The sequence below is a fragment of the Ornithorhynchus anatinus genome, chromosome 4 (genome assembly GCF_004115215.2).
Source record: "Ornithorhynchus anatinus isolate Pmale09 chromosome 4, mOrnAna1.pri.v4, whole genome shotgun sequence".
Classification (NCBI taxonomy): Eukaryota; Metazoa; Chordata; class Mammalia; order Monotremata; family Ornithorhynchidae; genus Ornithorhynchus; species Ornithorhynchus anatinus.
In genome coordinates this window covers 38,657,086-38,677,681 of record NC_041731.1, presented here as the reverse complement: position 1 = coordinate 38,677,681, position 20,596 = coordinate 38,657,086, and the positions used below count along the sequence as shown (strand labels likewise).

General features: G+C 47.2%; 1 protein-coding gene across 2 annotated transcripts in view; it reads right to left on the bottom strand.

Annotated features, from left to right (window-relative positions):
- Positions 1-9,822: 9,822 nt before the first annotated feature.
- LOC100074625 (retinoic acid receptor RXR-alpha) overlaps positions 9,823-20,596 on the bottom strand; it is a 44,225-nt gene continuing 33,451 nt past the window's right edge. For both annotated transcript variants that reach the window (XM_029062445.2, XM_029062446.2), the window contains exon 7: positions 9,823-18,478. In XM_029062445.2, coding sequence (XP_028918278.1) covers positions 18,331-18,478 — 148 coding nt within the window. In that variant the 3' untranslated portion in view covers positions 9,823-18,330. The remainder of the gene's footprint in view (positions 18,479-20,596) is intronic.

Genomic DNA, 20,596 nt, shown 5'->3' with positions numbered 1-20,596 from the left:
GGGAGACGGACAGCAAAACAAAACAAGTAGTCAGGCATCAATGCCACTTGTCAGCTGTGTGACTGTGGGCAAGTCACTTCACTTCTCTGTGCCTCAGTTTCCTCATCTGTAAAATGGAGATTGACTGTGAGCCCCACGTGGGACAACCTGATTCCCCTGTGTCTACCCCAGTGCTTAGAACAGTGCTCTGCACATAGTAAGGGCTTAACGAATAACAACATTACTATCAAAATAGATGAATAGAATCATACATATATACACATCATTAATATAATAGAGTAATAAATAATGTATACAAATATACACAAGTGCTGTGGGGAGGGGAAGGGGGTAGAGCAGAGGGAGGGAGTAGGGGGAATGGGGAGGGGAGGAGGGGCAGAGGGAAGGGGAGGGCTCAGTCTGAGAAGGCCTCCTGGAGGAGGTGAGCTCTGAGTAGGGCTCTGAAGAGGGGAAGAGAGTCTCTGATCTCTTAACTCCTTCCAATTTTCCAAAGTCTTCATGACCTATTTGGTCTCCATACCCACCTACCTTCTCTTGACTTACAAATCCACACCCTCAATACCACCCTCCATCAATCAATTGTATTTACTGAGGGCTGTGAACAGAGCACTGTACTAAACATATGGGAGAGTACAGCACTACAATATAACAGCCACATTCCCTGCCCACAATGAACTTACACTCTAGAGTTCAGTCTCTCAACTTAACTCAACTTTCTCTCTCCCCTATCTCTACGTCAATCTCACATCACCAACCTGCAACCTCGGATCACCTCCGTAGTACACTTCCCTCAGTCTTTTGCTCAAGCCAGAAGACAGATGCTGATGGAAATCCAGGCATCAAGTTGATAATAATAATAATAATGAAGGCATTTGTTAAGCGCTTACTATGTGCAAAGCACTGTTCTAAGCGCTGGGGAGGATACAAGGTGATCAGGTTGTCCCACGTGGAGCTCAGAGTCTTTATCCCCACTTTACTTATGGGGTAACTGAGGCACAGAGAGGTTAAGTGACTTGCCCAAAGTCACACAGCTGGCAAGTGGCTGAGCCAGGATTTGAACCCATGACCTCTGACTCCCAAGCCCATGCTCTTTCCACTGAGCCACAGTGATACCATCCTTTTAATCCATCCTCACCTACTATATCTCTGCCCCCTCCTCAACCTGGCAACAGTATTTCTCCATCCTGATTGACTCCCATGCCCATTACCCACGCCATAGATTTCAGACATTTAACTCCCTCCTTCAGCCTCCTGTCCCCTGGCCTCTCCTATCTCTTCTCCATTGCCCCGACTCCCTCCCTCTGCTCTACCCCCTTCCCCTCTCCACAGCACTTGTGTATATTTGTTCATATTTATTGCTGTATTTATTTCATTAATGATGTGCATTTATCTATGGTTCTATTTATCTATTTTGATGGTAGTGATGACTGTCTACTTGTCTTGTTTTGTTGTCTGTTTCCCCTTCTAGACTGTGAGTCCATTGTTGGGTAGGGATTGTCTCTATCTGTTGCCGGATTGTACTTTCCAAGCGCTTAGTACCGGGCTCTGCACACAGTAAGCGCTCAATAAATATGACTGAATGAATGAATCTCTTGTCCCTAATAACTTTGCCATAGATTTCACTGATGAAATTGAAATCTCCCCTGCATCTCTTTGGTCCTTCCCTCCACCTGCCCCATCTGTGAATCTTCCATCCCACATAGCAGTAGCTCACAAGAAGATCACCCACCTCCTCATAATAGCTACACCCTCCACCTGGGCCTGCAGCCCCATTCTTTCACACCTTATTAAAATATTTGAACTCTCCCTTCTTTGCCCCCTTACTGCCATTCTCAACCATTCACTCTTCAATGCCTCTTCCCCCACTGCTTTCAAACATGCCCAAGTATACCCTATCCTAGAAACACCCTCACTTGATCCTATGGCACACTCCAATTATCACCCCATCTCCCTCATTCCAAAGCTCCTTGAGAAAATTGTCTATACTGCTACTTCCAATTCCTCTCCTCCAATTCTCCTCTCCAAACTGGCTTCTGTTCCCCTCCACTCCATGGAAGCTGCCTTCTCCAAGGTCATCAATGACCTTCTTGCCAAATCCAATGGCTTCTACTCCATCCAAATGCCCCTTGAACTCTCAGCTGCCTTCGACATTTCTGGACCACCCCTTTCTCCTGGAAACTTTATCTAACCTTGGTTTCTTTGACACTGTCCTCTCTTGGTTCTCCTCCTATCTCTTTGGTCTCTTCTTCTCAGTCTCTTTCACCTCCTCCTCCTTTGCCTCAGCCCCTTTGGGAGTCTCTCTAGGTTCAGTTCCGGGTCCCTACCTATTCTCCATATACACTTTGGAGGACTGATTCACTCCCATGGCTTCAACTACCAACTCTTCAAGGATAATTCGCCAAACCATCACTCCCTCTTGGCAGTCTTGCATTTCTTTCTGCATTCAGGATTGCTGACCCCTCATATTTCACACATCCAGAATAGAATTCCTCACCCAAACCTTGTCCTCCACCAGATTTTCCCTGAATATAGACAATACCACCTTCCTCCCTGTCTCAGAAACACTGTCAAAGCATTATGTGGCCCAGCGGAAAGAGCACGGGGCTCAAAGTCAGAGGACTTGGCTCCACCACTTGTCTGCTGTGTGACCTTGGGCAAGTTACTTAACATTTCTGGGCCTCAGTTACCACATCTGTAGAATGGGGATTAAGACTGAGCCCTGTGTGGGACAGAGACTGTGTCCAATCTTGTATTTACCCCACTGTGGTGCAGTGCTGGGCACGTCGTAAGTGCTTAACAGATACCATTAAAAAATCCACCGATTTATTGGCATGCAAATAGTTCCCTCCTTAGCCATGCCTTCCCCTTGGGCATCAGTCAGAAAAATGGATCGACACTGCCTGTAGAAAACTCCAAGACAGAGCTGAGGGCAACGGATCTGATTCTAACTGAGAAAGACGGCCCCTCCCTTTCTCCCCCTCCTCCACCCGCCCTTCTGCTAGTGTCTACTTCCTGCAGTTCTTAGACTCCTTGGACATCTCCCATGACTAAGGCCGGATGAGATTAGAGCCTTCTTAACTCAAGAGACCCGTGAAGAAGCCAGGATTAGGCAAAAAGTGCTGAAAATGGGGAGAGGAATTTCCCTGGGAGAGAAAGAAAAAGGTGTGTGTTTCTTTATCAATCACTCAATCGTTCAGTGGTATTTAATGAGTACTATATACGGAGCACTGTACTAAGGGCTTAAGAAAGTACAACAGAATTAGCAGACACATCCCCTGCCATTATGAGCTTAAAGTCTAGAGCGAGAGACAGAAGTTAATGTAAGTACATAATTTATAATATATAATTTTAAAATGTAAATGCAAGGGCAGAGACGTAGCCCCTTTAAAACTTTAAAACTATGTCTTGATCTATAGGTTCCAGTACCAAATACATACTCCCCCTGAAGACTATAAGCTGCTTGAGAGCAGAGATTGGGTCTGCCAACTCTATTGTATTGTACTTTCCCAAGTGTTTAGTACAGCGCTCTGCACACAGTGAGTGCTCAAGCAATACCATTGATTGGTAGCTAGCGTGTTCACAGGTTAGATCCTGGTTTTGACTGCATGTTGGCTGGGTCACAGAAAATGTTTATGAGGTCCACAGATGTCCAAAGAGTCTGTCTTACAATGGGCCAGACCAGATAACGTACTGCCTTCTGATGTCCAAACTGAACCAGCCACTGATGGAGCAGGCCTCCTCTGTGGTAAATATTGATTCTGTTGGTCCATAGCCAGACTGTATCCCCAACGCCACCACTCCAGGGCCTGCCCAGCTGTTGAACTCAGCTCCCCTCTGCTGAAGCTCATCTCTCTTGAGTTGGACCTGCGTGACCAAAGTACTCCTCACTGATGTCGAACCCAAGATGCCAGAACCGATTGGAAAGAGAGCGTGAGGTCCAGCATTCCCCATGGGATAAACACGCCAAGCGCAACGGCTCTGCTCCGGACAGTCAGCCCCGGGCAGGTGTCACTATGGAAACCAGATGTAATGGAGAGGCCAGCACACAGGTTGCTAAGCAGCACCAGACAGAAGGCGGAAGTTCTCCGCTCCAACAATCTGAGCCGGGTCAGGACCTAAGGTGGCTGAACTGAGCTTCCAAGGAACTGTCTATAAGGGCTCGATTAGTAGCGTGGCACCAAACATAAATTGAGCTAAAGGTGGACTCTCTAGGCCCCTCCCCTCTGGCAAGGGCTTTTTGTCTCTAGGGTGAGGAGACCGAGAGAGATTGTGCCCATCTTACAACAGCAGTGAACTTTCTGGAAACGGGAAGTATGTATAGGGGTTTTTCTGGCGCCTCTAGGTTTAAGGGCTTGACCCATGGAGACAAGTAAGCAAGTAAAGATGAAAACTCGTTATGGGCAGGAAGCATGCTTGCTGATTCTGCAGAGCACCTTACAAAGCACTTGGGAGAGTACTGTGTGCTCTGCTCACAGTAAGTGCTCAATAAAGACTACTGATTGATTGACGTGCCTCACACAGCTCCGCGGGGTGGGACATCTGAGGAGAATGAGCGGCAGCAGGATACCCAAACAGTTGTCAAATTGAGAAACCGAAAGTAAGGAGGGTAAAGGAAGAGTTTTAAGGACCTGGTAAAACAATGCCTTAGACATTACTGCTTCCCAGTTGAAAACTGGGAGTCAAATGCTGAGGACAGACCTGCATGGTGCACAGCCATCACGAAGGGAGTGGTTGTTGAGCAAAAGCTTCACATGGAGCGACGAGGAAGCAAAAGAGAAAACAGCATCAGACGCTGCAAACATTAAACACCACAACACAACAGAAGACAACCTTTTTGTGAGGCCAAGATGGCCGGGACTGTTGCTTCCTTATTATCCTTTTCAAGCACACACCTGTATCAGTGGGGTCTTCGAATGCAAAGGACAGCTAGATTAAGGTATGTGAAGCAAGTGTAAAGAATGTCTTACCTTGTTGATTCCTTGAACATCCTAGTGTAAGGTTGGTAATAGGAAAAAGAATAAAATAAGCCTGGTGAATCTGGAATATTTATCTGTAGGATTACTTTGAAGTCAACATGACAGAGGATAGACCAGAGAGTAACTTGAGGGGTCCCAAGGACTTTCTAAGTGGGGAGGCAGTGCTCTGCACATAGTAAGCGCTCAATAAATACTATTGAATGAATGAATGAGACAGGTAGAGAGACATTTATTCCTGACAACTGGTGATGATGATCATGGTGATGATGATTATGGTATTTATTAACTGCTTACTATGTGTCAAACTCTGTTCAACACACTAACGCAGACCCTCAACTAACCAACTCATATCTAAGTGTTAGCCTGTACCACCCAGGCACAAAAGCCCTTTTAGCCTGCCTGCTGCTAGCCATGCTCACTTGCCCCAGGCAATAGTAGACCCAGGGATTAAGTTAGATGAGCACTTTAGAGGAAGCAGCATGGCCGAGTGGATTGAGCACAGGCCTAGAGTCAGAAAGACCTGGGTTCTGAATCTGGCTCTGCCTTGTGTCTGGCTGTGTGACCTTAGGCAAGTCACTTCATTCAATAGTATTTATTGAGCGCTTACTATGTGCAGAGCACTGTACTAAGTGCTTGGAATGTACAATTCAGCAACAGATAGAGACAATCCCTGCCCAATGACGGGCTCACAGTCTATACCAGGGAGACAGACTGCAAAGCAAAACAGAGCAAAACAAAAACAAGACAACATTATCAAGATAAATAGAATCAAGGAGATATACACCTCATTAACAAAATATATAGGGTAATAAATAATATATTCAAATGAGCACTGAATGAGCAATGAGCACAGTGCAGAGGGGAGGGGAAAAGGGAAGAGCAGAGGGTGGAGGGGAGAGGAGGGGAGGAGCGGGGGGGAAGGGGGACTCAGTCTGGGAAGGCCTCCTGGAGGAGGTGAGTTCTCAGTAGGGCATTGAAGAGGGGAAGAGAGCTAGTTTGGCGGAGGTGAAGAGGGAGGGCATTCCAGGTCAGAGGTAGCGTGTGGGCCAGTGGTCGACGGCGGGAGAGGCAAGAACGAGGCACAGTGAGGAGGTTAGAGGCGGAGGAGCGGAGCGTGCAGGGTGGGCAGTAGAAAGCGAGAAGGGAGGTGAGGTAGGAGGGGGCAAGGTGTCGGAGACCCTTGAAGCTAAGGATGAGGAGTTTTTGTTTTGTAGGCCTCAGTTAAAAAACATGGTATTTGTTAATGGCTTACTATGTGCCAGGAACTGTATTAAGCGCTGGGGTGGATACAAGCAAATCGAGTTGGATGCACTCCCTGTTCCACTTGGGGCTCACAGTCTCAATCCCTATTTTACAGATGAGGCAACTGAAGCACAGAGAAATAAAGTGACTTGCTCAAGGTCACACAGCAGACAAGTGGCGGAGAAGGATTAGGATCCATGACCCCCTGACTCCCAGGCCCGTGCTCTATCCACTACACCCTGCTGCTTCCCAGTTACCTCATCTGTAAAACGAAGATTAAGACTGTGGGACAAGGACTGTCCCCAACCTGATTAGCTTGCATCTACTCGAGTACTCAGAACACATAGTAAGCACTTAACAAATATCATCATCATCAGCGATGTAGTCAAGCACTCAATCCTATTTATTGAGCGCTTAATGTGTGCAGAGCATTGCACTGAGCGGTTGGGTCAGTACAATATAACAGACCTGGCAGGCATGTTCCCTGACCATAACAAGTTTACAATCTAAAGGACTTTGTTAAAATGGCAAAAAGTCATAGAATCTTGAGGTCACCTGGCCTTTGCCCCCAGTAACTCCTTGATAGTTCAGAAAGGTAGCCCACTGACTTTGCCCCCAGTAACTCGTTGTTAGTTCAGAAAGGTAGCCCACTGACTTCTTGGGGACCAGCCTTTTCTCCTGGAACCACTCACTTTGGCTTCTCTGACACTATCTTTTTCTGGTTTCCCTCCTACCTCTCTGTCCATTCCTTGTTGATCTCTTTTGCTGGATTCTTGTCTGCCTCCCTCTAAGTGGGGAGGTCCCTTCAGGCTCATAAATAAAATTTGTATTTGTTAAGCACTTACTATGTGCAAAGCACTGTTCTAAGAGCTGGGGGATACAAGGTGATCAGGTTGTCCCACGTGGGGCTCACAGTTTTAATCCCCATTTGGCAGATGAGGTAACTGAAGCACAGAGAAGTTAAGTGACTTGCCCAAGGTCACACAGCTGACCAGCAGCAGAGCGGGGATTAGAACCCGTGACCTCTGACTCCCAAGCCCGTGTTCTTTCCACTGACCCACGCTGCTTCTCAAAATTGGGTCCCCTTCTATTTTCTGTCAACACCCATGGCTTTGGGGAACTCAAGTGCTCCCATGGCCTCAACCTCCACCTCTATACTGATGACTCAGTAGACCTAATCTCTCTCCTTTGCATTCTCCTTTTTTTGGTGGTATTTCTTAAGTGTTTATTATGTGTCAAACAAGTCCCTGTCCTGCATGGGGCTCTAATTCTAAGTAGGAGGGAGAACACATATTTAATCAACAGTAAGCTCATTATGGGCAAGGAACGTGTCTGCTAATTCTGTTGTATTGCACTCTCCCAAGTGTTTTATACAGTGCTCTGCACAGAGTATGCATTCAATAAATAAGATTGATTTTACAGTGGAGGAAACAGGTACAGAGAAGTTAAGTGACTCCCCCAAGGTCACACAGCAAGCAATTGGCAGAGCTGGGTTTAGAGCCAAGGTCCTCTTACTCCCAGGCCCATTCTCTTTCAACTAATAATAATAATTATTAGAAGATTTGTTTAGCGCTTATTATGTGCCAGTCACTATATTTAGTGCTGGGCTGGATGCAAGCAAATTAGGTGGGACACAGTCCCTTGTCCCACGTGGGGCTCACAGTCTCAATCCCTATTTCACAGATGAGGTAACTGAGGCACAGAAGAGTTAAGTGACTTGGCCAAGAGCACACCACAGACAAGTGACAGAGCCGAGATTTGAACCCAGGACCTTCTGACTCTCATGCCCATACTCTATCCACTCTGCCATGCTGCTCCGGGACATCTCTACTTGCCTCCCTCCTACTTATCTTGTGAGCCTCATGTGGAACAGGGACTATACCTGACCTGATTAATCTGAACCTACCCCAATGCTTAAAACACTGCTTGACACATATTAAGCGCTTAACAAATACCATAAAAAATAAAATAAAATAAAAATGTCCTGCCGGCATCTCTGCTCGGCATGCGCAAAACTGAACTTTTCACTTTTTCCTCCTAAATCTCTTCTCCCCCTGATGTAGTAGCAGCATGGCTGAGTGGAAAGAGCCCAGGCTTAGGAGTCAGAAGTCATGGGTTCTAATTTCGGCTCTGCCCCTTGTCTGCTGTGTGACCATGGGCAAGTCACTTAACTTCTCTGTGACTCAATTCCCTCATCTGTGAAATGGGGATTAAGACTTTAAGACTGTGAGCCCCATGTGGGACATCCTGATTACCTTGTATCTACCCCAGTGCTTAGAACAGTGCTGGGCACATAGTAAGCACTTAACAAATGCCACCATTATTATTATTTCCCCATCGCGGTAGATAACACCATCACCCTCTCCACCCTTCAAGCCAACAACCTTGGCATTATTGTCGATGTCTCATTCTCTTTTAACCCACATATTCCGTCACCAAATCCTGCCGTCCTATCTTTACAGCATCTCCAGAATCCACCCTTTCCTTGCCATCTTAACTGCTGCCATGCTAGGGGAAGCACTTGACGTATGCTGACTTGACTTCTGTGTCAGCTTTCTTGCTGATTTCCCTGCCCCCAGCCTCTCCCTTCTCCAGTCCAATCTTCTCTATGGTGCTGGGATGATTTTTCTGAAACATCATTCTGCACGTTTCTCTATTTCTTCAACATCACCAGTGGTTGCCCATTCCTCTCTGCATCCAACAGAAATTCCTGATGACTTGTTTTAAGGCACGCAATCCGCTCTCTCCCCTGCTACTTATCCTCATCTTTCCACTACAACCCACTTCACTACCTTGGTTTCTTTCCAACCGACCTTGCTAACCTGGGGAGGTTGACATTCCTCTCCACATCAAGCAGAAACTCCTCACTGATGGATTTAAGGAATTCAATCAACTCTTTTCTCTTTACTTCTCTCATCTCTCCTGCCACCTACCTCTTGCTCAAGCCCTTCCTACTGCTTTGGTCCTCTCTCCCCCTTTCACGTGCAGGACTTCTGCTCTCTCCATCTCCAAAGCCTTTCTAAAATTGAAACTCTGCCAAGAAGTCTTCTCTGATTAATCCTGTATCTCCCCATTCTATTTCCCCCCGCTACCACCATGTCAACATACTGTCGTGTCCCCTGTGCACTTGAGTATCTTCAAAGCCTTTCTAAAATCTCAACTCCACCAGGAAGTCTTCTCGGATTAATCTTTTATTTCCCCACTCTATTTCCTCCACTACTATGTCACCTATGCACTTGAGTTCTTGAACTTATGTACATGTATTGATACTTGGTTGCTTCCCTTACCCCTAATTTATTTTTAGGTCTGTCTCCCCCACTAGATTGTAAGCTTCTCGAGGTTAGGGATCGTGTCTACTACCTCTTCTGGTCTTTTCCAAGTGTTTAAAATAGTGCTCTGCATAGAGCAAGCACTCAGAAAATATGACTGATTGTTTGATTGACTGAGATCAATCCGGGGTGACTGTGACATCCATTTCCTTTGAGACCTTTAAAAGAGAACTTGACCTTCCCCAAGTGCTCCGACAATCTTCAGTCTCCCTAGACCAAGCAGTGATTCCAGAAGGCCCTCCAGGAAGCCAGAGAAGAAGAGTGGCACACGCTGCTTATACGTAACAGATTTTATTACATTAAACAATAATAGGTTGATACCAACAAGTTCAAGAGAAGTTCAACATAGGCGCTTTGATCCCTGCAGAAGCAAGAAAAACACCCAAAGGGTTTCTCTGTCTTCCTGGGCCCCTTTTTGCCTCGCAGGCTGATGGCAAGCCTGGAGGCCTGTGAAAAAAACACATCACTATCAGTAGGAGGTCCCTTGTATCTCCTCAGTACCAAAGCGATGTTTGCCCCAGTGAGACGGAGAAAGAGGGAAGGAGGAAGGAAAGATAAAAATAAAAGCCAATTTGAATGGGCAGAGTTTGGGGGTTTGCTTGTTTATATAACCATATATCGCTATATAGATACATAACCAAAGGGAACACCTTTCCATCACCGATGTGAACTGGAGGTAAAACCCACCACAAAGGAGAAACTAAGCCCTGGAACTCGATGTCACGCTCCAACCTTGAACTCTGGATGGAGCATAGGAAAAACTTTCTGCTCCTTGAAGCCTCTTTCCCAAGAGCCAGTCATCAGCCTCAGAATTTGGGGCTGGAGTCTGTTCTCCTGTGGTTACCAAAGATCCTCTTCAAATTGCTCACTCTCATCTCCATCTCAGCTTTCAATACAGCCTTTGGCCCTCAACCCTCTTCATTTCCTTACTCCGTTGTTATTCGTTTCCCGTGGAATCCTGGAGAGAGATGGACCGAGCTCCTTTATTTAAGGTCAAAAGGATTCCCTTCTCCCCATTTTTGCATATTAATTGAATGGTGTGACCAAAGCCAGAGGCTGGGATGGCTCTTCCCAGTCAAATTACGCCCGGAGTCTTGTACTGTTTCTCCCTTACCATTAGACCCGGTCTGTGGAAAGCTGTGAAAATTGCTCTCTGCTTCGGGACCAACGGCAAGTACAATCTTGTTGTTCCATAAAAGACACGGAGTCCGAATTTGAGACTCTTGCTAACGGCTTCCGTTCCCAAACAGGGCACGTTAGGGGACAAAGGGGTGATGTTACCAGACAACATCCTTTAGCTGAAGACACGACCGGCTCCGCAACCGACAGAGCTCCTGCTAAGAGTGCTCAAAGCTGAACCCCGGAGGCCGGAGGCCGTGAGGGCCCTTGAACAGCAGGGCTTCAAGTGCCTTCATCTTGCTGTTCCCTCTCCCACGGAGGAGCAGAGGTGCCTTGGGATCTCAGGGCAGCCCTGGCCCTCAGACTGTTTGGAGACAAAGAGCATTTATCCCAGGAGATGAAGCCAGATGGTGGGTATTATTAACCTGCTATTAATCAAGCAGTTATATTACATCATTTATTTTGAGGTTCCACCGTGAAGCCAACGAGGGCTGGTAGGCACTGAATCATCAGGTTAAAGAGTCGCCTCTGGCCAGGGCATGCAGCAAAACACCAACCGGAGAGGGTCTTCCAGTAACACGCCTCTCCGGCTGGCATCTGGACACCACAGGCTGCTCTCGTCCCGGGGAACATTCAGCCCAGATGCAGGGCAGGGCCTCAGCCTGAAATCCTTCAGGGCCGAGCTGTCTGGGAAAGAGAAGGAGGAAGCGAAAAACAGGAAGAAGGAAAAGGATGGGGAAAGAGACCCAGGATGCCCTTTTGGTGTCTAGAAAGTACCCTCTGGAATGGCTGGGGCTAGACTGTCACGGGGTCCTCTCTGGTCTGGTAGCCAGAAAGCCAAATGGGGCTTGGGCCATGGCGGCAGGGAGCTGGACCGTTTCCCGGCTCATCTTCCCCCACACGGGGAACTTGATCCACTTCATGTTCCCAGCAGCACAGTGGTGTTCATTGAGCGCTTACTGTGTGCAGAGCACTGTACTAAGCGCTTGGGAGAGTACAATAGAGTTGGTAGACATGTCTCCCTGCCCACAAGGAGCTGGGCTTCGGCTGCTCTCGCCCTTCATCGGAACCCCAGTGTGGATCAGCAGCATTGGGAAACCCAGTGGCATCTGATCGCAACAGCAGACCCCTCAGCTTCGGAGCTCCCCGCTGAAAGAGCCCAGAGATGGACCCTCTCCCAAGTAATTCAGGGGAGATCCGGAGAGAGGGGACCCTCTGCCCTGCTTTGAATCCAGCAGGGCACAAGGTGGTGTTTGCCCACCGGCTCACTCAGGTCCAGGTGACACATTCTCAAAGCTCTGACCTTGTGACTCGTGGAGAGCCCGTTTCCAACCTTAAAACGATGTACACTCATACAGAACAAAAAGAGAGCTCGAACTGTATTATAGTTTAAAATGCTCTTATATTTTCTTTTTTTTTTCCATTTTTATCTCTTTTTCTTCAATTCTAATACCATTGTTCATCAAAACCCTGGCGTTTGCAGCAGCAATTCTTTAGTGAACAATAATATACGGAAGTGATTTCACAGTAAAACAGAGCTGCGAGAACGCCAGGTTACGCAACGAAAACAGAACAGGACTAAAAAAATTTCAAAGGGGGAAGAAAACCCTTGAAGTTCCATTCTGAAAAAACCCCAGATTTTTAAAGAGATTTAATATAAAGCCTTTAAACACGTTTAAAAGACTCCCCCTCTTTCACGTCTCCATTGCCGAGTTCGAACATTTACAGAGAAAGTGTATACAACAATCTCTAGAAGCAGAAACAAAACAACAACAAAAAACCCAACATATCCTCCAAGAATACATGAGGGATAAAATTACATTTGTACAAAAATAGATTTTTTTTTACCTTTACTGATGCTTTAGACATTTTTCTTATCTTTACTCTTTTTTATTTACTTGTCATTCTTTCTAAATTATTAGCTATGAATCTCGTCACAGCTAAGGCATTGCTAAAGATTGGGAATTGCTAAAGCTATTATCACACCACCTGTTGCTCCAAAGCATCTTAAAATAGATGCATCTCCTTGTCTTGAGATATTCACCTGAACCCGGATTTTACCAAATGAGGGGTCCTTATGTACTTGCTTGCATGAAGCAAATTTTCAAGAAAACAGAAAAAGAATTGATTAAAAATAAACACAAAACATTTGTAATTGCTATGGGTATAATATATGTATATGTGAGTGGGGATATATATACAGTGTATATATCTACAGTACATACATGTATACGCACGCACATATGTATCAACTTAAAATAGATCATGCACCCTATTCACTGATGGGGACAACATCAGCTGATTATCCAATGCTTTGCAGATTTCAAACACGCTTTCCGCAGGGGCTCAGGGACAACCACGCCCCTCCCTGGGTGGATGGTTTTGCCCAGAACTCCCTTGCCTGTGTGGACTGAAAGGATTGGGGGACCAAGGAAATGGGGTCCCCTGAGGGAAATGAGAGGAAATTCCCACACTGGTGGTGGTTCCCATGGAATCCCATCATCATAAATGGTATTTATTGAGCTCCTACTGTGTGCAGAGCACTGAACTAAGCGCTGTACTGGTTGACCCCAAGAGTCTTCCAGGAAGAGCCCCGTCCCCCCAACATCCACAACCTCCCCAAGCAAGGAATGCTCCAGGATTCCCTCAATTCAGAAGGGAGGTGAAAGGCCGGTGGTTTGCAGATCTCTGAGACCACAAGTCCCAGGTGAAAGATGAACTCATTCACCGTGTTGCCAGCCTCGAGAAGCTCCTCATGGGTCAATCAGCTTCCAAAGCAAGATGGATTTGGGGAAATGATGCTTTGCAAGCTGGGACAGCCTGGGCATTCCATGGCTCCTCTGACCCATCTGGACCAACGGGACTTTTCCCTTCACATGCTGGGTAGTTGCCAGCATGACAAACCACAAAAGTGGAGACAGACACACACAGAGTTGGGGGAGAGCGTGCTTGGGAAGATTTTGAGCGGTCTCTAGTTTTTTTCATGATTAGTAACAGGATCTGCCCTACTTCAAACCTTTCTCTTCCCCCGGCTCCGCTGCTGTGGATATGGGCCTCAACCAGGGGTGAAGGCCAATCAATCAATCAATCAATCAATTAATCAATCACATTTACTTAGCACTTACTTTATGCAGAGCAATGTACTAAGGGCTTGGGAGCTTGGAGTCTAGAGAGGGAGACACATTGCTATAAACCAATGAGGGAGCTGACTTTCTCAGGATTCCTAACATATATCCCTTGAGCTCCATTTCAGAACCAACCTCTCCAGAGTCCAGTGGAAAAGCAGCGGGAATGGGAGAGCAAAGGTTGGCTAACGAGCTGATGTGTGTGCTATCTTTAGAAAATTAAAGATTGTCCCACCAAATAATAATAATAATAATTATGAAGAAAAATCTCCTTAATTGAACCAGATTTTTGTGAAGATACTAAATGTCTGGTTAAATAAAAGTCCTATCTCTCTATTGAATAATGTGCCTTTGTTACCCACATATCACCTCTTCAACAAGCGGTATTATGTTTATAATAATAACAATAATAATAATGATAATGAAAAGAGGGGGAAAAAAGCCAGAGTGGAAAAAAAAATACAAATGCTTGAGTCAAATAAAACCTAAGATGTTCTCATGCAAAAGGTGAGGGATTGGGGTGGGGTGACTTTAAGGCTGCAGTGGTATGTGATTTTCGGGTTGCTCCTCACTGGAATGACTGGGAAGGCCAAAGCGAGAAGTTCATTTTTCCCTTCCTTTAGGACTCGACACAAGATAACCGATCCAAACACAGAAAGTCCCCAAGAGTATGGGTCTTCGTAGGGTCTGCGATCCATCTAATCCCAACCAGACAAACAGTAGCATCAAGCAGTTCCAGAACCTCACGTCCCACAATGGATCAGGAAAGATGAAACCCATAGGGAAGGATTGAAATTTTGCCCTCTTGCTATTCGTTATATGTTCCTCCACCTCACCCAAACTGCCCCATCCTAGCAATAGATGACTGTGGCCAGCAGTGCTTAGGCATGGGAATAAGGATACGTTATTTCTGATAAGAGCTGATCCAGGGCCAAGACTGAAATCGTTTCCTAGTTTGACCTTTTTTTTGAAGACGGTATGCTGTCGTGGTGTACATCCAGCTCCCTTACAATGCATTGATTGCGTTTTTGGAAAGCCGCTCCTCGTTCAGAAAAACTCACACTCTAGTATTCACCATACCACACGCACATCCACACAGCCACTCCTTCCAACATCACGTCACGCTGTATCCACACTTAACACTGATGGAAGAAACTTCTCTAATTCCCTCATAACATTCTAGATCAGAGACAAATTGAAAATACGTGCTCTGGAAGAACTGAGTGCATTGGATCAATAATCCACTTCCCTAAGGGGCAGATAAAACAATTAAAGATGCAACAGAGACTCCAAAATGGCCCTTACCTATTTTTCTGCCTCCCGCTAGCCGCCAGCTAGTCCCTGGCTTCTTTCATCATCATTACCATCAACTGTACTCATGGAGCACTTAGAGTGTGCAGGGAACTGTACTAAGCGTTTGGGGGAGTACAATACAACAGAGCCGGTAGACACATTCCCGGTCCCTGTAAGGCCCAGGTTAGACTGAGGGGCAGAAATGAATCAAAAGTCCTCCAGGTATTTTTGGCCTAGAGACGGTCCCCGTTGAAATAAGCGATTGGAAGAGGCGTGGGGTGAGTAGCGGCACTAACAGCTGGGGCTCCTTTCCTGGAGCCGACCAGAGCGATCAATTACTGTGCAATTACTGTGGGCAGAACACAGCACTATACTAAGTGCTTGGGTGAGTACAATATAGCAAAGTTGGTAGACTTGTTCCCTGCCCACAAAGAGCTGACAATCTAGAGGAGAAGAGAGCCTGGCTCAAACCAGAGTCCCACATCTCCTCACCTCAAATGGCTGCATTCATTACAAAGCAGGTACTTAAAGGGCCGGCTGCAGCTAACGGTCCGGGCTTTCGGAGGACAGAGAAAGAACTATTTGCAGAAATTTTATAACCTGCCATTACTCTCCCAGCGTGGGCAGGGGGGTGACTGACAGAGGGATGTCATTCTTGGCTTTTGCAGGTGGAGTCTTCCAGACTAATCATGGACACTTCCTTTGTCCTCCTATATTCTCAGTTGCTCCTTGCTCTCTTCTCCTTCCCCTCATTCCCACTCCCATGATTTGCCTTCTGCAGAGGGAGCAGCCTGGGTCATGAGTGGGGAAAATGTTCCTTCCCAGAACTTCTTCATGTCCCCAGGGGCTTCCATTGGAAAATGTGCACCGGAAACGTATGAGGAGGATGGGGAGGAGGAAGCAGAAGAGGAAGAGAAGGAGGTGGAGAACAAGGATGAGAGTGCTGAAGACTGCAGAAATGGGGCCAAATAAAGCAAAGTGAGTGTCGGGAAGCATGGAAAGACACTCCCACTGGCTTAACCTGGCAAAGGGAGCAGCACACGTCTGAAACGCGAAGGTAAATAGAGCTGAATGCTGAGGGAAAAAGTGTCATTTGCCTGTGGAAGTCTTCCAAAGAGTAGCAAGGCAGTTATTCAAAATGGGGGAGGCCCCGAAGGACATTCTTAGGCCTGGGAAGTGAGCCGAGGCAGGGACGTGCTCTCCATTACCAACATACAGGGAGCATACCGGCCCAGAGTTAGCCCTGTCAGGGAGCTCTCTGAGAAAAGCAAACTAACGACTTTACTGGATCAAATCTCCACTCTCCCTGGTCTGGCGGGTCTGTTTCCCAGAGAACCTGCCGGTCACCTCCACAACAGCATATCTAGGATAGAGCTCGGATGGCACACACCAACGTGGTCCTTGGGTCCCAAATTTTCTGGTCTGGCTGGTACATATTTAGATCAAGCCTGGCTAGGGGTAGTCACCCCATGTGTCCATCTGTCAGTTGGTCTGTCAGAACTAGTTGCAAAGTATTGGACAAGACCTTCCAGACAACTGTTTCCACTACTTCTTTATTTGCAATGTTCTCTCTAGATCTCTTTTCTGGGGATCCCACATCTCACCCTCCCTAAGGGTGATATGACCCATGATTCTGAAGACCATCCAACTCCTTGTTTTAGTTTGATGCTCTGAATCTGTGTGAATAATAAGAACTAGATCAAGGTCCTCCATGGAAGCACACAACTGACATGGGCCCTAAGTGCTCTCTAGTTATCCAATAACAGGATTTGATATCCCCCAGAAGGCACTTGGGCATCCGGTCTATGATAGAAACTATTCTCGTTCCACTTTTCCGCAAGGGATGTCTGTTCCCAACCCTGTCTCCTCTGGAATGACACACAGGTGGTCACCAATACCCAGAAGCCTCACCTTACAAAGTGCTCCCCATGGGCCTGGCATTAAGGAAATTTTCCTGGTCAACTGGTTGGGAGGAGTCTGGCCTTGCCCCTCAGGATCCTGAGCCTCCAGCTTCCTTCCAAGAGGCTGGTGAAGAGCTAAGCAGATGAGCAACTCTGATCGAGGGAGAACCAAACACAGTGATCAGGGTCCTTATTTCTCAGTGGCTAGTCCCTGAAATATCCAGAGACTTTCCCTAATGACAAAACAACAACCCCCTTAGAAGAGAAGAAGTCTGGGCATCGGAACAACGAGCAAAGGCCAAAACGCGGATTTAGGAAAGGACTTGAACGGTTCGACAGGCAGCCGGGTAGGAGGACAGAAGGGGTATGTTCGGTATCAGGAGAGGTTTGAACCACTGCAGCTTTAAAGCAACCTCTAAAAACCTGTGCATTGAAGTTGACTCCAGTTTAGATTGGCTCCATTACTGAGAGAATTGTCTTTGGAAAAATGGCTCACCCTACTGCTCTGGGTGGAGGTGAGTGGGGTGTTCAGTGGCAACAGCTGAACCAGCCCCGACCTAAAAGAAGGAGGGGAGGTGGTAGGCTTGGCATGACCAGCTGCTATGCTAGAGGGGGTCATTCGGAAAATCAAGATGACGGGTAACCCCCTGATGCCTGTTCCCCAGCCCTTTCTCTCCCTTTTCCTTTACTGAGGGGGCACTGGGCGCCTAAACAAACAGGCTGGTGACGGGAACCGCCAAACCACCAATACTGAGAGAATGTTTCTTCTTTTTGAAGAAATCAATACTTGACAATTTAAAAACAAAAAGTGAGTGATTTCCAAAACAAACCAACCAAAGAACCCTCTATCCTCCACGAGTGGAGGCCAGAGAGAAGGTGAACCCCACAGACCCCACTTTTCCCCGCTCTCTATTCAGTCTCCCACCCTACGCCATCCAACACCAATTTCAGATCACTCTTTAAACTCAAATGAGAAAAAAACCCAGCCGAGAAAGGGCAATGGATGAAGAGGGAAGCTGGCTTGGTAGGCTACTGGACCAGTTTTCTCTCGTTTTACTTCTTTAAACCCAATGCCCAACATCTCAAGAAAATCAATAAAAACATTCAATAAGAACCATCGATTTCTTTGATGGAGCGATGACCAAGTGAGCCAGAAAAGTCAAATTCGGCACCCGGGACAAGAAAGGCCATGGTTGCCGTCTGGGTTGGAGAGAGAAGAGCAAACGTGGTCTCTGGCATCAATGGGGAGGTGGGGGGAGGTAAGCGGGAGGTGGATTAGATCTCGGCTTGTCCCAACTGCTGCTCCCGGCGGGTGGAAGGACTGACCCGGCCTTAAGGGGGTTTTCTAAGTCATTTGGTGTGGCGCTTCCAGCATCTCCATCAGAAAGGTGTCAATGGGCGTGTCGCCTATTAGTTTGAAGAAGAAGAGGTGCTCGAGGCATTTCAGGCCGATGGACCGGAGGGCAGGGAGACGGAGCAAGAGCTTTGCAAACCTACAGGTGGAAGGTGGTTGGGGGGGAGGGAGAGAAGAGGAAGGAAGCATGAATGGCATGGTTTAAAAGCACCTTTCCACTTCAGAAGTGATCCCGAATATTTAGGCTTTAAAATACACGTTGGATGGAATTGTCTGGATTTTTTCTTTGGTGTGGGAAGGGGTGGCAGATTAAATAACAAGATGATTCGGGCCAAAGTAGCTTAGGCAACTTGAATTTTCTGGCACATTTCAGGGCTATCAGCTTCCAATCTTGCATCTTTCCCTGTATCCCTCAAGGTGCTCCCACCTGGCTTACCATCTCCCCCCCTCCCCCCACAGCCTTGTGAACCTGAACCGTGAGAGCGATGCGGAAGCCTGCCCCTCTCCTGGACTTCAGCTAACTCCCCGGGATTTTGATTTTGTCACCTGTAAGGGGAAAATGAGAACCACACCCAATGCCCTGCTTGGGGGGAAGCTGCTACATTAATGAAGCAAGGAAGCTGATGGATTGTCAGAAACTCTCAAGTGTGCATCAAGAGTTTCTGACCAATCAACAACATCCTCCCTGACACTCCCCAAGAAGAAAGGAAGAGTAGTCAAGGAGAGAATCACACCAGCCACATGAACCCAGCAAGGGGCCAGTAAAATCAGGTAGCCCACATTTGGGTCTCTCTCTATTCCCCTGCCCTACCATGTCCTAGCTCCCCCAGGCCAGCTGTCTTGGAGCCCCTCTCCCGCCTCTGTTCCCATACCTCCCGTCACTTGGCAGGTCCCTTAATGTTGGTATTTATTAAACACTTACTATGTGCCAAGCACTGTTCTAAGCACTGGGGTAGATACAAGCCAATCAGGATGGACACAGTCCCTGTCCAACATGGAGCTCACCGTCTTAATCCCCATTTTACAGATGAGATAACTGAGGCTCAGAGAAGTGAAGCGACTTGCCCAAAGTCACACCGTAGACAAGTGGCAGAGCCGGAATTAGAACCCAGATCCTTCTGACTCCCATGCCTGCACTCTATCCACTAGGCCATGCTGCTTCATACTAATCCCTTAGATTAAAAATTTGACCAAGGCTCCTTTCTATCGGCAGAGAAGGAAGCAGATTCAGATTTTCTCAGCCTGCTCAGTCCCTGCAGTCTAGTAGAACTGGCAAAATTCAACCAAGAGGGTGGAGCCTCTCTTTACTGCTCTTTCCTGGGTTTTGTGTTATCCAAGGGTCACTAGGATCTAAGTCATTGCTGAGAGCTTGTCAGCTTCTCTTGGAATGAACAGGTTTTCTTTAAGAGCTATTGCTGGCCTGGGCATCAAACTGAATCAAGGGACAGGGAAGGATTAAGATCTAACTCAGGACCTTCTTGTAAACAGAGGTAGATTCTGGGGGCGAAGCATGAGTGGATGTCTCTTTAAGACAACTGCACGTCGAGCTCCCCTCTCACCCTGCATACCTAAAGTTCCCTGTATGGATATTAAAGGAGGGTCAGTGGTGGGGGAGGGGGTGATGCTTATTAATAATTAACAAAACATCTTTTTATTTTTCTTGTGGTTTGTTGCCATACAATCAGTGTTTTAAAAAAGGAAAATGCAGTTTAAAGGCTGGAGCGACGCCAGGGAACTGGCTGTTTTCTGCTGAGCTGGCGAGAACACAGGGCTCCCAGCCAGGAAAAACAAATCAACCCTGCCATCCCCATCCAGGAAGTTTCACGTTAAACCAAACCAGATGATGGCCGTGGCTCCTCGGACACATTTAACTGTGAGCGTGCCGGCCCGTGGCTCGGGCTGGAGACCCGGGGTCAGGGTGGGGAGAGGGTGACTTGGGCGCTAAATTGGGCCTGTCACCTGACTTCACCCTCCCTCCTGTCTGCTTGGAGCATGGGGTGGGCCTTGGAACTGGGAGCTGGGCAGTGGAGTAGGGGCTGGCATACAGGGGTGACAGTTCTTGGGGTTGGAGTTCGGGTGTTCTCTTCTTTTGATTTCCCCTATTTTGCCCTGGGGAAACCGGCCTGCTCACCCTTGGAAAAAACCCAGAAACCCATTCAGAACTTACTGTCTGCTCCCTGCCTCGGGAGGAAGTCACAGCCCTGGGTTACCTAGTTGATGTCCTGTTTCACAGGGAAACTTGATTTTTTTTTTTAAA